General features: G+C 39.4%; 1 protein-coding gene across 2 annotated transcripts in view; it reads left to right on the top strand.

Moving 5' to 3' along the window:
- Positions 1-16,490, top strand: part of BRINP3 (BMP/retinoic acid inducible neural specific 3) — a 196,530-nt gene that overhangs the window by 14,192 nt on the left and 165,848 nt on the right. For both annotated transcript variants that reach the window (XM_064719490.1, XM_064719491.1), the window contains exon 2: positions 4,171-4,456. In XM_064719490.1, the coding sequence (XP_064575560.1) occupies positions 4,221-4,456 (236 nt within the window). In that variant the 5' untranslated portion in view covers positions 4,171-4,220. The remainder of the gene's footprint in view (positions 1-4,170; positions 4,457-16,490) is intronic.

Raw genomic sequence — 16,490 nt, forward strand, 5'->3', positions numbered from 1 at the left:
AAATGTCTATACATTTGTACAGTTGTTTTATTTTGATCCTTGAGAACTGCAGATAGATGTGGCCCAAAAAAGTTTCTGGTGATGCATGACATCAACTTTATTGAGTCTTGCATAAAAGGCTACTCCACTAGTGAACCAAAAATGACCAATTTAGTAACTATATCTCTACTGTAAATTAACAAATCTGTACTAAACTTGACTCTCACCTCTTGGGAAATAAGTTACATGCACTGAGGTAACAATAGATTACTTTTATTCCCCCCCTCAGAAATTTTTCCACAATTTCCATTTTAGAAAGAATTTAAACTTACTGATTTTTTTCTTTTCTTGAGCATTGCTGTGCACACATCTGGGCTGGCTCTATATTGTTCTGTGTATCCTAGTATACATGATTCATTAATTAATGTTCTGTAAGCAAGAAAGCTCAACCCACAAATCAAGCACACACTTCAATCTGCACTATTTTAACTCAGTGTCTTAGTGAGTTCATAAAATACCATATGTAATTATATACAACTTTATTATTTTTTTTTAAATTACCTAAAAAAGACTGAGTTTGGTGGGGTTTGCCCTACAAGATGATGACAACAAAATGACCACAGATGTCCTGTTGTCTTGTTCACAGCTGAAGCTTGATGAAATTTGTCCCAGTGGCCAAAATGTTTGCATTGCACTTGCCAGCTCTACATCCACATGATGTAAATACATGGATTTTGCCAGTCTCCAGAACTTTTACATGTTCAAGAGAATTAGGACTTAGCTATGGTATTCCCAAAGATGCTGAGTCAAATTCCTGCTGCACTAATGCCAGGGAAGAGACAATAGATTTCTAACAAAGAAGAATTTAGCCTGTGTTGCTTCTTGAACTCACCATAACCTCAGAATTTAGAAAAAGGACCAAAAGCTTAGCAGCATTTACAAGTGGCAGCTGGGTGAAACCATGGGGATAACAGAAAATAAATGTGCAGACCATCTATACCTGAGAATTGTCCTTTAAGCCAGCACTTCAAAGAGACCATTGTTGACATGACAGTTTTTATCAGAGAATAAATATTGCATTATTTGCTTTCTGTATAATGTCTTCTCTACTTGAAAATCTCCCAGCTGTTACTTAACAGGTGTTTTTATTTGCCATGCCCCACCCTTTATCTACCACAAATTTAATACAGATTGTTCTTCCCTGGAGTTCTATTGTGGCTTTGTAACTGCAAACTTTGTGTGTTCCATATGCCTGTAACAGACTTTAGAAAATGTTTTCAGGGCATTTGCATTAATTAGAGAATTTGAATATTCAAAATTTTTAGATATTTCTCATACTGCAAGCTTTGCAAAAATCCTTTGGCTGGAATTTTCTAAATTATCTTATAATAGGAAACGCACATTTAGATCCCTCTAACAACTTAACCCCTCCCTTAGCAGTCATCTTTTCAGGCTTCTGGTCCTTGCTTATTAAAGTCTCCTTCTCAGGGGTGTTATGAGGATTAGTGCAATGCAGAATGATTTGACAATGGCTGGACAACAGACACAAGTGGATAAATACCAGTTACAGATGCACACATGATTTTTCTCTCCTTATTTCTCTCCTGTATATTTATGCTCCTTTGGAATATACCTCCATAGATATTTAAAACAAGGAGATCTTTCAACCAAGATTATTTTCTTCAGCGCCTGAACAGGTTCTCTGCAGGTGTTTTGCCAGTGGTTAATTTATGACACACCATGAGGTGCAGCATTAAGCCAAAAATAAGCTCCTGGCTCTTCCACTATTCCTTTCCAAGTGCTGGTTTAGTCTAGTGTTAGGAAGATGCTACATATACACAGTAATTAATTTTCCAATCCTAATATTATCATTTTGAATTCAAAAGGGACTCAATTAGTCATCATTACAGTTTAACAGCCTGAAACACTTTAGTGTTAATAAGTAACTGAAAAAGTAAATTCCTATCTCTTCTCATTTAATCAAGTATGGGAATTTTTCAATGGAAAAGTTAGAAATTTTAATACAGCACTAGGTATGAAAATTGAAATGTTCATGACATACTTTCTGTAGCTTCATATAATGTCAAAAATTATGACCAGCATCTTCCCTGTCTGTGCTAATGATGATGGAAGGGAATGAATATGCTGTGCAATATATTTTTCCCTGATTAATGATAAGAAGAGACAAAAGCATTTGTGGATTTTCACTGTGTCATGATGTAAAGGCTGGTCTGGCTTGTCTGAAAGTGACAGGAATGTTTTCGTCATTTATACTGATCTATTTTTAACAGGAAATGCCAACCAAATGATCCTTATGGCTTTTATGGGCCAGTAGAGCAATCTATTGCATTTCAGTTTTGCTTCAAATCTGTGCAGACTGTCTCATACAGTGGGAGCAAGGTTATGCAGTGGAGTAATCTCAAGTACATAAATTTGAAGGGGAAAAAACCCAAAACACCACCAGCCTAGGAATGCAATACTCAAACTTCAATATGCAGACTCTTTTTACATGGAAGTGATGGCTTGGGAGCATAAATAAAAGTTTGAGAGGTCTCTGTTGTAGACTCCTGGAATTTAATTTCAAAAGGATTTATAAAATTAATGCAATCTGTGTTTTATGGCCAGAAACAACAGCATGGCTGTAACTGTTTATGGTTATAATTCAGTGTCTTGGTACATGCTCAGCGTGAAATATGAGCAGGGTCTTTCTTTATACATTTATTGTTTGCAGAATCATGTCCAAATCATGTTACAAACAATTACACCACATAAAGCCTGAGTATTTATCTGGTTGTATAGACAGATTATTATATTCTTAGGCTGTAAATTCCTGTTGGTTCACAAGAACCTCTGTGCTCTCCTAGAGGCAGTCAGCTTCCTGCAGGCTCTTGAGAATATGAATATCTCACATATATGCACAGAGCATATTTATTCAGTGACACAATTTTCATTATAATGGATGGGGGTGTTCAGTTGCAGGACTGTTCTGTTGGAAATATCCATCTTTTAGGGTTCACTTACAGACCAATTTACTGATAGGAAGGAAAAATTTCCCACCAAGTTCCAAAAACCCTAGCAAAGGTGAAAATGTCATGATGAGTGCTGATTTGAGTGAATGTGAATCCAGCATTTCATTCCCTGTAAACTCATCAGCTAGAAAAATTAAAGCTCTCACATTCATGTATTTTAATTCATTCTGTGCTGTTTCAACTTAGACTGAAAACTGGAAGTGATTGCTTCTATAAATTTAGGAATCAACATGACCTTTGTCATCTCTGAAGGCCTCATGATCATGCATAGATGCTTTAATTAAATCTCTGCAGGATATTAGAAATATTAGCCCATTCCACAGGTATGGGTCTGAGGTACAGAGGGAAGCTGTGGCTTGTCTTCACTGAGCTCCTACATGATGCAATCAATACTTCATCTGTGACAGGACACACAAAAAAATTGTTTAGGCACCATTTTTAGGTGCTAAGAAAAGTGTTTCTAGGCTGATCCACTGAGTTGGAGCAATTTGGACTGAAAGTAAAATGCTGCTGTTAGGGATACCTAAAATTTCAGCATCTGGAGTTGGAGTAAGTCACTTGAGCTCAGCACTGTGGGCAGCTCCAGAACTCTTGGTCAGGGCAGTCACTCTGTCCAGTGATGCTGCTTTGGACAAAGGAACTGTCTCTGCTTGCAGTGAAGACAAACCACCATGCAATTTTCCCAAGAGAAAGCAGGGTGGGTCTTCTGAATCTCACTTATTTTCTGCCCAATGTGTGAACTGTGAGCTTATGTACTGACATTGCTGAATGGTTTTGTACTACTGTACATCATGATTATGTACAGACATTGCTGAATGATTTTTGTACTGCTGCTAACAGTCAAGAACCTGATGTTGCATATTTTTCATTAATGACTAGCATGAATGGGAAAAAACCCCCAACAATCCCTCCCCTGATGATTTGTGAAGGTTTCCCTTCAACAGTAAATATTATCACTGATGATGTTAATGAAGACATTAGTTTCACAGCATTTGAAGTACTGAAACACTCCACTGTTAACTAGCCTAGTGGGGTTTATGCTAATGTAAAATATAATAAAGTAGAGGCCACTATCTCTTTAAGCTGAAAGAAAAGAAACTTGTTTCTACTTCCAAGGGATGCCTAGTGTGTGCTTATCTAATTGACTGTGTATTTTGTCTAGGTGTTGAGGGAAAGCTAAGAGAATGAAGGCTCTAAGTCCCCAGTGGAAGCATGATATGGCGATGCAGTGCTGGTGCTGAATTGTTCTCTCTGATGGCTCTATGGGAGTGGATAGCACTGAGTCTTCATTGCTGGGTTTTAGCAGTTGCTGCTGTCTCGGATCAGCATGCCACAAGCCCCTTCGACTGGCTCCTCTCTGATAAGGGACCCTTCCATCGCTCACAGGAATACACTGATTTTGTGGACAGAAGTCGACAGGGATTTAGCACAAGATACAAGATTTACAGGTATGAAGCAAAGGGAAAGCAATTAAACAGATGCCATCCTTAGAAGTTGTAAATTATCAATAAGGGTTTCCTTTAAGGGAAAGGTTCAGCTGTGGGAGCAAATCTATAGACACCAAATTCATTGCTGAAATATATGCAAGGCCACTGTGTATTATGGGAATGCTGCTTGTGTTGTATCTGTTTTATTTGACGAACTTTTGATAATTGATTATGTTGTTCTGAAAAACTTTGTTGTTTACTGCCTACCTCTACTGTGTCCTAGTGATATGGTTAAAAATGTGCTACGGATTCAAACACCACCTTTGGTTGCAGAGGGATCACCTTTGATCATGCATCAATTGCTTTCTGTGTGGCTCATCAGGACTTAAGCTGAGGTTTTAAGAATGAAATTGTGGCTCTGCATATACTGCTGACAGAACAGACTTCATGGTACAAAGCAGGGCATTTCAAAAGTGACTCAAAAATGTTTAATGTTGGTTTATGCCATTTAATGTTTATCTATGCCATTGCTTTGAAAAGGGGTGTTTGCTTCTCTGAGGAATCGAGTGATAAGAGCCACTGTGAATTTTAACAGACGTTGCAGGTACTTTGGTCCATCACAAATCTCAGCATTAAGCTGGCCCAAAGTAAAGAAAAATAAAAGGGAAGGCTTCAAAAGTATAGGTCTGCTTGAGGATTTGGGCTTTGCTGTGGAAATGCTTCAATGAAATGTTTGTAACCTGTAAGTCTCTATTTTGAGACAGCACTGGTGAAATATCTCCTCAATCACGTGCAATGGGTGTAACAGTAGCATCCAATATTATCAAACATCCAATATTATATGGGCAGGAAAAGGGGAGCTCAGTCTAATATGAGTGACCTAATGGCAAATAGACTGAAGGACAAATGAGAGACCAGGAGAGATTAAAGACTGGGAAAATAAATCTATAAGCAGAGAGACTTTTTACTTCAAATTGTGATGAATTCCTCCCAACAGCCAAAAGCAAGTGGGGCAGCAGGGCAATACAGGACAGATTTTCAGCTCCCTTAGTAACTGTCCATCCTACAAACACAGACCATGTTGGTATGGGAAGACACACACTGATTTCACTGAAAAGCACAGAAGAGGTTGTGTAAATGTCATACCTATTTTGGGATACTATTCCCTAGTCCTTTAGAAGAAGGTAAGAGCGCTATATGTCTATATGTATATTATATTTAATTCAGTGTCCAGTAGCCTGTGACAAAAGTGCTGGCCTCAGCATGTAAAGATTTTATTTTTAAGGAGTTGGCTTTATTTTCCTTTACCAAATACAAGCAGTAGAGGGCACTCTGTCGCAGGTCAATTTTGCAGTGGGCTCCTTTGCGATCTACAGAGAAATTAAACCCATTTTGAAAATAAAGTGTGATTTGGAAATATGCTTGATGAAGTGGCTTGTCTTAACAGAACAGCATTGCCCAATATTTACTGCATTTTAAAAGCCAGCTGTCAGGACCAATAATGTAAAGCCAATAATGCAGAGACTGAGGCAGCATATTTTATTCCCATTATTCTGTATTAGTCAAAACTGAACCAAAATTATCTTGCTAAAACATGAAAGATGGAATTGTATTTCATTTGAGCTCTTACAATCAGGTCCTTGAGAATTTTCCTCCTCTCAGCCATTATTACAGCAACATTGTTAAGTTTCACAGATCTGTAATCACACTGCTAATATTTATTTGGGTTTGTGCATAGGTTTCAATTGACTTTAATTTACACAATCCCACAGAAAATGTTTCTCAGCTTTAGTTCCATTCTCTGCCTACTCCAGGAAGCCAGAAGAGCCACAAGCTGTACTTTTTTGATTCAACCCTCCAAAACCAAATCTTATTGTAAAGTTTCCTTGTAAAATATGGTCCCATTAGTGAGCTGTGCAGAACACCGTGACCTTGTTAGAAGCCACACACTGTAAATTTATTCTCTGTTGCTTCTTTAGGATTTGGAGCCTTATTGTCTGTTCATTCCCTCACCTGTCTTTTACCTAATGGAAAGGATCCCTCAGGGACAGGTCCTTATTTGAAGAGAGAGGTAAGGAGGAGGAAAGCCCCAGCCTGCAGGGACTCAGCTGAATTAACCAGGGAGAAAGGTGCTAACAGAGCCCCTCCAGTCCCTGAGCCCTTACTTCAGCCCTTGAACCACACACCTGAGACCTGAAATTTAAAGGTTAAGGATGAAGGAAAGTCTTCTTCCTTCATTTTAAATCCATGCCAGCTCAAAATCTATGTGGTGAAGGATGAGTGAGATTTGTAGGGTGAGGGACTCGAGGGGATTGTGCCCCATCTGAACCCTTCCTGGCAGGATGTTGGTAGCACAGCGGGGTCAGACAGAAAATGACTGAGGACCCCTTTTACTTTTTAATGGCACAAATGTGGCAAGAGGCTGCAGGCTACCTAAAGGAATGCTTCTCTTCTAAAAGGGGCTGGCTCCAGAAGAACCAACAGGGCTTTGAGCAGTAGCAGCTCACCTCCTGTGTCTCCAGGCTGACACAAGAGATGACCAATTGTATCTCTCTGCCAAAACCCATCAAGTCCTGCTGGCCATGGGAAACAACTTAGGAAGAACAACCTCACACTGGGACTGTTTGCCTACAACTAGCAGAAATGAAACAGCCTTAATAAAAATAAAATAAAGCCAGCAGTGAGTTGCACATATTCCACGTCATAGTTCAAGGTGTGTAGCAGGAGATTTCAGCATGAAACTGCTGTCTGATTTTTGCTTTCCAACAGTGGAACAATTATTCAGTGACTAGAATGATATTTTCATTTCCCCTCCATTTGCAGTCTCAGGAGAGGCAGTAATGATGTGGAAAAAAATTAAATCTTGATGGAATCTGTAATATCACAAGATTTTATTTCGTTCCCTCATTAAAAACATTCTCTATTTTAATCAAAATCATATTAAAAAGCAGAGAATACATGTTATTCTGCTCTTGGTTATATCAAGTAATGCATTTTCCTGTAAATACCAAAGTTACAGGTGCAAAGGCCTTTGTCTTGTACCATTGTTTGACACTGGTTTAAATGGGGTCGAGCTCATGCACTGCAGGCCCATGAAAGATACAGAATGATTAAAATCAGATAATAGGACAGAGAAATTGGAAAAGCACCCAGTAGAGAGAACAACAAAGAATATTAAAATGGAATTTACTTGAAGGATACATTGTCATTATTTTTCAGCTATTGAGTAAAACAATGTTGTGCTAATTCTTTTATTTCTGTCACTTGCGTGGCAGGAGACAGACTGATTTTAAAGTTTAATTTCACATGTGGCAATTGTTTTTAATGATGCTCAGTAGGCTTACTTTTTTCAGTTCTTATTTTACATAACCTGTTTCCATTTAAAATTTGTGCAGTCAGACTTTTAGGCTAAAATAAGAAAATTGATCACTCAATTTTCTGTTTTCGTGAAATCACTGACGGGTTGTGTTGGAAGGGACCTTAAAGATCCCTCAGATCCCATGGACAAGGACACCTTTCACAATCCCAGGGTGCTCCTGGCCTTGGACACTTCCAGGGATCCAGGGGCAGCCACAGCTTCTCTGGGCACCCTGTGCCAGGGCCTCACCATCCTCACAGGGAAAAATATCCAATCTAAATTTACCCTTTTTCAGCTTAAAGCTCCCTGTTTGCATGCTAATAAGGCAAAAAACAACTGCTTTGTATCCACACCCTGTGGTCACTGTAAACAAGTGTTCATCTGGCCACGAATCTGTTATAAATTATTGGGATGAAGCCTAGGATTTGCACCAAGGAACACACTGATTAACTGAGCCCAATTTCTAAAGAGGTCTTAACTTCAGCATATTTTTTTAAGCATAAAAGTCACACTTTTTCTTATCTCCATGAATGGCTTTTGTAGCATCAAACAATCATGTGATAAAACTAGTGCATCAATTGTGGGAAGGTACCAGCAGAAAAATCATCTGCTACCCATGTTTCATTCTATAAATTAAGGTTCAGTTATGTTCATGGGCAAACAAGCTGGCTCTCTCCAAGGCCAGGAGTATTGAGTGTTACAGGACAGAGTGGAAAGAGACAAATAAATATGAAATAAGTTTTAATCTGATATTGCAGAACACTAAATAATATGCAACTGGTTATCAACATTGTAATAAGTTGGAAATTTTGGGCTGGTTGTGTTGATTATGTGATTATTATGGCAGTGCTCTATTCCCTGTAATGCTTCAAAGGAAATACCCTCCTGCAGGAAATTTAATAATTGGCACAGTTTTTGGTGGTATTCTTTATCACTGATCTATGAAGAAAACCACCAAGAAGGCACCTGGATGGCTGCTGAAAACCCCTAAAGCCATGGGAATGCTCTGTCAACATTTCATGGAAGGTGGCTCCAGCAGTTAGCATCAAGAAGTATTTTGGCAAGGAAAACCAAGTTTATAATTTGTTATTTAATACACAAAAGGAGTGCTGTGCCTCTTATGTAAATCAGCTACCCAGACAAAGGAATTTAAATCCAAACAGAAATGAGACAGAGAGGTTACCAGGATGGAAAGAGTGATTGTGAAATTATGCAAAGAACTTACATTGTATCAGAAGAGGTAATTTCTACAGAGATAGGGAAGTATTCAACCTATCAAATAAGGTCTTGAGGAAATCTCCTCAGGGATACTGTGGAGTTTTGTTGAAGCAAAATGATTTAAAACCTGAAACAGATGTGAAAAATCAGGGGAAGAAAGAGCCTCACACTTTCTTTTAAGGTGGAAATACTTAACAATATTTAGAGGGGGAAAAACAGAGTTGAAAGAGGATACAATTCCTGCCAACAGAATACATATTATAAAGTAAGATGAGCTATCTAAACCAAAAGCCATTACTGTCTCAAAACCAAATTGGTATAAACTGGCTATGAATAAATTCAGGTTGGTTCTTTAGAAAAGGTTCCTAATCATTAAAGAAATTCTGTGACATACAGAGTTACAGAAACTTCCTAATCATACAAATAGGAGGAAAGGATTTTATGATGTGATGCAGATAAAAGTGGATGAAGTTTTAGTGACCATTGACATCCTTTGGGGCAACTACACCTAACAAGTGCCCAATACTACTCTGCAAAAGGTAAAAAAAAGAATCTCTTGAAGCAGTGAGTTGTCCTTGGCAGCCTGGTATTCATGTAGCTTGAGAAGATTCCCTTAGAGGTTGTTTTAAAAGTGATTGTGTTCATGAACAGCTACAAAAATAGAAGCATTTGAAAATAATGCTATCAAGTTAAAGATAAGAACACACTGGGTTCCTCTCCTTTGTTCTGAATCCTCTGAACCCATAGGGCAAAGTGAGCAAGACTCAAGACTGTAACAGGGTACTCACTAATATGTTTCAACTCCTGTGTGTGAACCTAAGTAGGGCCAGCATTAGTTGGTTTTGTAATTTTTTTACTCATTATCAAAATATTTTAGCCCACAAGTCTCACTAGACTTGACACATGTGACAGACAGTTTTAATAAAATCCATGGGGCTTCAGTTGAGCAGGTGCACAACATGCCCTGAATCACAATTTTCACTCCAGTTACAATCTGGAATAACATTTCCTTGTGCTCTTCCTGAGGGTGATTTGAACTGATTAAACTGGAATTTTAAAGTGTGGAGAAGAATTAACAAAGGTCTTCCAACGGTGGTGTTTTAATGGGAATAACACTGTTATTCCCATTAAAACACCTTTCAATACAGGTGCACCTTTCAATACAGGTGTTTGAATGGGAATAACAGGAATACCAGAAATCCCTGCCTTTTCCAGCAATTGGCTCGATCAGTAAATAGCTTCTGGTCTGTGTCGTAATTGGTTCCTTTAGGGAATATTGCATTCAACTTGGTGGATAAAATGTACAGAAATCAGATGAATCATTGTTCCCAGAATGTTTGCAAAAGGCTAGGTTTGGGAATGCACTAAATCCTCTTAAGAATTTCAGGGGCTCACAGGCTGGTAAGAGGGAAGAGCTTGAAGAGAGTTTTGGGGATTTTGAGTTGATACATTTCCACTGGAAATATAATATTTGTAGCCCAGTACATTTTTAAGAATGTCTGGATATGAAAAACATCAATGAGTTTTGATTTTGGATTTTGATTGTGATACAACAGCCTCTCTTATTCTAGATAGCTGGACATAGAAAAACATGGCACCAGTTAAATAACTGGTGTGGTGAAACTGCTTGAATAAGCACATGCCTGAGCAAAATTAAAACTTTAGATGACCATATTTCCAGGTCTAGAAATACCTGGATAACATCCTCCAAAATCATTGAGTTTCCACCCCTTTGTTCCAAATGCAAACCCCTTTCATAGGAAAGAATTTTTGGTTTAATTTTAGAGCCTAAAACATATCAGGCCATGATGTTTTACAATTAGCAATTCCTGTTATCAAGATTATATAATATCAATATGATATTAGTTTCTTGCTCTTTATCCAGGGAATTCTCTGGAGGGTATGTGCTTGTGAAAAGGTGGAAATAAGAGAAAATTTAAACTGAGAAGCCATGCATACATAACAGAAAAATTTGGAACATGTTTTCAGATTAATTATAACCAGAGCCTAGTTTAATTTAGCCAGAATATTAAAGGATTGACAAGTCGCTAGACTGGAGGTTCACAAAGGTGAAGGAGGGTTTGGCAGTCTCCAGTATCACTGGGGCAATCAGGGGCCTCCAAAGACGTATATCAGAGACAGGAAAGGTGCAGAAGATAAAGACTGGACATTTGTTGAGGTCTGTGCTCCCAATGCCAGTTGTGTAATGGGTCTGCCATGCATGGATAAATGACATTTCCACAGGCTACAATGGAAGAGCCTGAGATATGGTGGGTACTTGTCTCTTAGGAAAAGGGCAGACAGAAATGAAGGCTCAGAGATGGACAGGAATCTAGGGGGATAGAATATAAGAAAATGAAGGTAGCATAGAAAGTAATCTTACCCGTAATGAGTTGCAGCTGGGCTAATTATTAAAGCTTAGGAGGAGACCTGACATTAAAGGCCACAGCTGTAGCCAATAAGAAGAAGAGTGCTATAAAAGAGTGGCTTGGGTTCTTGCTGGGGAACAGGGGTTGGTTGGTTGCTGTGAGAAGGAAGAGGCAGAGCTTAGAGGAACTGCCTAGAAAAATCATCAAGGAGGTATGAAACTCTTCTAATAAGGAGACAATACTATGGAACTTTTGCAGTATAATGACAACAAGGCAGGCAGTTCTGATTCCCAAAATGACCCCATTTTTCCAGCTCTCTGACATCTATAAACTAGCATGGCAGAGAAGTCATGTGCTGTTGGTGAAGGAAAGCACTTTTTACTCAGGAACAAAGGAGAAATCAAGTTCATTTTTGAGACTGCTCCACAATATCAGCCCATGTTTGAAGGTCTTGGATAAAAGGCCCCATCCCTGGAAGTGTCCAAGGCCAGGTTTGACAGGGTTTGGAGCAGCCTGGGATTGTGGAAGGTGTCCCTGCCCATGGCAGGGGGTTGAATAAGATGGACTTTAAGCTCCCCTCCAAAACAAACCATTTTTGTGAGTCTCTGAAAGCGTGACAGCCCCTGGAGGCAAAGAGTATTTTTAAGTGATTCTTGCTTCCTATAGGATCTGCTGAACATTTAGTTATTTATCAAGAGAGTTATTGAGAGTCATTCAGTTATTGAACAAGTTATTGATCAGAGAGCCCAATTCTACAGAAACCAAAAGCCTTGAGGGTATTTTGCCAGGGACCAGACTCAGACCTACCCCATATCCCCTCACTCCACTCAGTGTCACCTTCCTGGGTTTCAGAGGAAGGGTGGAGTTCCTCTTGGTGAGCTGCAGCAGCACTGGGCAGGGTGCTGGGGAGCAGTGCTGGCTGTGCCAGCAGGATTAGGAGTGTTCTCAGGAGTCAGCTTGACAAGAACACGAGCATGTTTCAGCTTGGCAACAAAGGAGACTATTGATGCCAAGATTGCCTTCTGTATATCTTTTTTTCATAATACACTGCAGGAGTCTGTGTTTTGACAATCTCTCTTTGTATTTCTCCCTATTTGTTCTGTGTATTTAATCAAAGATCCTAAAGAAACTCAAATGGCAAGAGAAGAGCACATCTTATTTTTTGTAAACATTATTATAATCTATTTCCAGAATATACTCTCTTTCAAAATCTAATATTTAAGGATAATTATTAGATCAAACCTCCTACTGATATGTTTCCCAAGAAAAAAGAACATTTGTTTAGAGAATATGGTGTGTCATCATTTCAGTTAGTGAGTTCATGAATCATTTAAGTTGCCCTAAAAAAATTAGTATAATAGAGGCTGTAACTTAATGGTTTCATGCAATCACTGAAGTAGTGTAAAAGCTGTTTAACACTAATAACAGAAATATTCTTCAGTCAGCAGGGTAGTCTGACAGGATTTTGCACATGAAATCAGGTCATTTTCATTAATTCTTTGAAGACATTTTGTTAGTTTGGTCTTTGTTCTTTCATTGCCCTTCCTTTTCATCTTTGTTTCAGTATCCCTGCTGGTACTATCAGTGATGTTCAAGATGTAGAGGATATCAAATGCTGATGACTTTCATAAAGGAGAAAACAATTACCAAGATTTCTTTTAGTTACTGAAGAAAAAAGGATTTTAAAGTTTTTTTTATTACTTGAAGCAAATTCTCTGTGCTTTTGTTTGAACCCCCATGATGCTGTTTTCTCTTACTGCTTAGGGCAGTAGCTGTCTCCAAACAGAATGGCTTTCAGGTTTTTCTTTTTGACTATATGTTAATTCTATATTGGTGGCACTTTGTACCTTATGCAGAGAAAAATGACTGAGTGGCACAGAAACCTTCTCAGTATAAAAAGCCAGTGATATTGATCGGGGTGTGTGATTCTTTGTATAGAAGGGCATTTGTGCCTATTCCATGCAGGAAAAAGAACAACTGACACTGAATGTGCTCGCTCAAGAATTTTTGTCATTTTCTTCTACTATCATTAAGTTAAGGTTGTGGTCAATATCTCTGAATCCAAATCTTACTTGTCTTCTAGCTCGGATTGATTGATTCTACAGGTTTTCACAGTCATTATGCTGGTTGTGAATTTTTTTTTTTTTTTGTAGCTACAGTTTCATTCCAGCAAAGACCCTTGTGAAGAAAAGCAATACTTCAAAATAATGTCTTGTTGCTCGATTCTGCCTAGAATCCCAATATGATTGTTATGGATAACAGTGTTCTTAAGGTCATTAATGGCTCTGTATCTCAATTCATCTTCTGATACTCTCAATTTCTACTTTATTTATGCAGCTTGAGAAGAGAAGATATTGTTACTGACCAGACAATTTGATATATACAGAGCTATGAAAAATGCACACACAGAGCCCATCAGCAATTTAGAAGTTGTGTATGCAGGTCTCACATGCATCCATTCTATCCAAGAGATAGAAACTGGCTTTGAGGAGTGAATGCTAATTTCTTGAGGGAAAAGCATATATAGAGGTTTTGACTTATGTGAGTAACATAATTTAAAATCAAAACAGAAGAGGCACTACCAAATATTCAGAAAAAAAGCAGAATCTGAGTACTGAGGAAGTGTAATTGATTAATCTAAACTAAATATTTGTGTTTCAGCTAATTCTGAACTATATCCTTGTAGTTCTTGAACTATAGCTAATATAGATTGGATGCTTTGCTAGGAGCTCAAATACAATATCATCTTTGCTTAATGATATATATATATGCTCTAATAATAGAAATTAAACAAAGACATGAGTTTATTATTAAGTCACATCTAATTGTATTTTATTTAGCTGCATCTTTAGCCATTTACAAAAAATACTGCCTACTGATAATAATAATAATGACGACGATGGCTAAACCTTACATAGCATAAGCAGTCTGATAACCTGCATTAACAAACAGTATGTGGCATTTTGTCTGCATTTAATTTATTTCCCCATGCAAAATAAATGTTAAAAGTTATGAATAAGTTCAAGTGATTAAAATGGAATACACAGAATTCAAGCAAATGAGCAAAAGACTGATTATTTTCAGAGATGCCTCAGTTTCAAGACTCTCAGGAATCTCAGGTGTCCCTTGAAGTGGAGAAGCAGGGGAGCTCACAGCCCTGCAGGGTAATTAGTCAAAAGCCTGCTAGCCAAGGGTGTGTTGAAGATGAAGGCTGGAAACAAGTACCTGCACATAACAGGAAGAAAGCTCCTCTTCATCCTCCTCAGAATTTGACAAGCAGGGCTGGCACCTCCTGCACCAGGTACGAGGCTCTGGAACTAGAAGGCCAGACAACTGATGAGGTGGGCAAAAGTCCTTCTGCCATTTTGGGGCCTCCTAAAACACCACCACCTATACCCTAAAAACACCTGGATGAACTTTTGGAGCTTTTTGGAACAGGTGCTGTGGGAGCCAGCTTGGAAAGATGCCCTCCTTGGATCTGCTGTTTGTCTGCAGCTGGGATTTTGTGAGCAGAGTGGAGGTTGGGACCATCCTGGCCACAGCAAGCATGGAGGTGAGTTTAAAATCTCTGGTGGCAGGAGGAAAAATGCCAGCAAAACCTCAGCTCTGGCCATGAAGAGAGCAACCTCAGGCTGATCAGGTGACTAGTGAGCAAGTTTCCCTGGGAAAATGTTTTAAAGGTGCTGGAGCCCATCAGCACTGATCAGTTTTGCTGGTCAGCAATTCCCAAATGCTGGAAATCAAACAGAAGAGGTGGAAGACCTGCTTGCTGAACAGAGATCTTCTCTTGAAAATAAGGCTAAAAAGGAATGTGTGGAAGCAGTCAGATGATGTGGGTAGAATACAGAGATGCTGCTTTCCATTGTGGGGAGAAAATCTCGCAGCTAAAGCTCAGCTGAAGTTGAGGTTGCTGGAACTGTGGAGGAAAATTAGAAGCGTTTTTTCAAATAGATTAATGGCAAATGGCAGAGTAAAAATACCTTGGGCACATGCCAGGATGAGGATGATCACCTCACAAACTGGGACAGAGACAAGGTGGAGGTGTTAAATGCTTTCTTTCCCTCTGTCTTCAGCACGGGTGATGGACCCAGAGAGTTTCACTGCTGTGAGCTGGAGCACTCTGCTGTGTGAGAATGATCAACTCCAGTCTATTCTGAACTTGTGAGTCATCTCCTGCTCCAGTTGGATCCCTACAAATCTATGGGGCCTGGTGGGCTTCATCCAACAATACTCAAAAAGCTGCTGAAGTCATTGCAAAATTTTGCAAGACCATTTTTGAGCAGTCTTGGAAATCCAGAGAGGTCCCAGCTACCTGAAATCTGGCAAGTGTTCTGCTGATATTCAAGAAAGACAAGAAGGAGGACCCTGGAAACTATAGGCCTGTCAGCTGCTCTCCAGGGCCTGGTAAAATTATGGAGAAGGTTATTCTGGGATGTATTGAAGAACTCCTGGTGGACAACACAGTCATTGGTCACAGCCACCACAGCTTCATGAGGGGAAAGTCCTGCTTATCAAACCTGATTTCCTTTCATGATAAGGTGACCCACCTTGACTGATCAAGGGATGCCTGTTGATGTAACGTTTTTGGATTTCAGTAACCTTTCCAGACTGTTTATTCAAGGATCCTTCTGGACAAAATGTCCATCCCACAGCTGGATAAACATATCATGAGATGAGTGAGCATCTGGCTCGCAGGTTGGGCGCAAAAGATTATAGTGGCTGGGATGACATCAGACTGGCAACCTGCCACCAGTGGGGTTCCACAGGGCTCCATCCTCAGCATCCTCTGCCCTGTGCTCTCCAATGTTTCCATTAACCACCTGGACATAGGAAGGGATACTCAGCAGATGATACAAAGCTTGGGAGGAGCTCTTTGATTCCCTCAGAAAGGCGCTGCAGAAAGTCCTTAACAAATTAGAGAGATGGGCGATCACCAAACATTATGGAAGAGGAAGATGCTGCCCCAGGGATAGGGAGACCTTGGCTCTGTGTATGGAGTGGGGAACAAGAGGCTGGAGAGCAGCTGTGGGAAGCACTCTGGGGGTCCTGGTCCATGGCCAGCTGGATCTGAGTCAGCAGAGCCCTGGCAGCCAGGAGGGACATCCCTGTC

Source organism: Zonotrichia leucophrys, chromosome 8 (genome assembly GCF_028769735.1).
Source record: "Zonotrichia leucophrys gambelii isolate GWCS_2022_RI chromosome 8, RI_Zleu_2.0, whole genome shotgun sequence".
Taxonomy (NCBI): Eukaryota; Metazoa; Chordata; class Aves; order Passeriformes; family Passerellidae; genus Zonotrichia; species Zonotrichia leucophrys.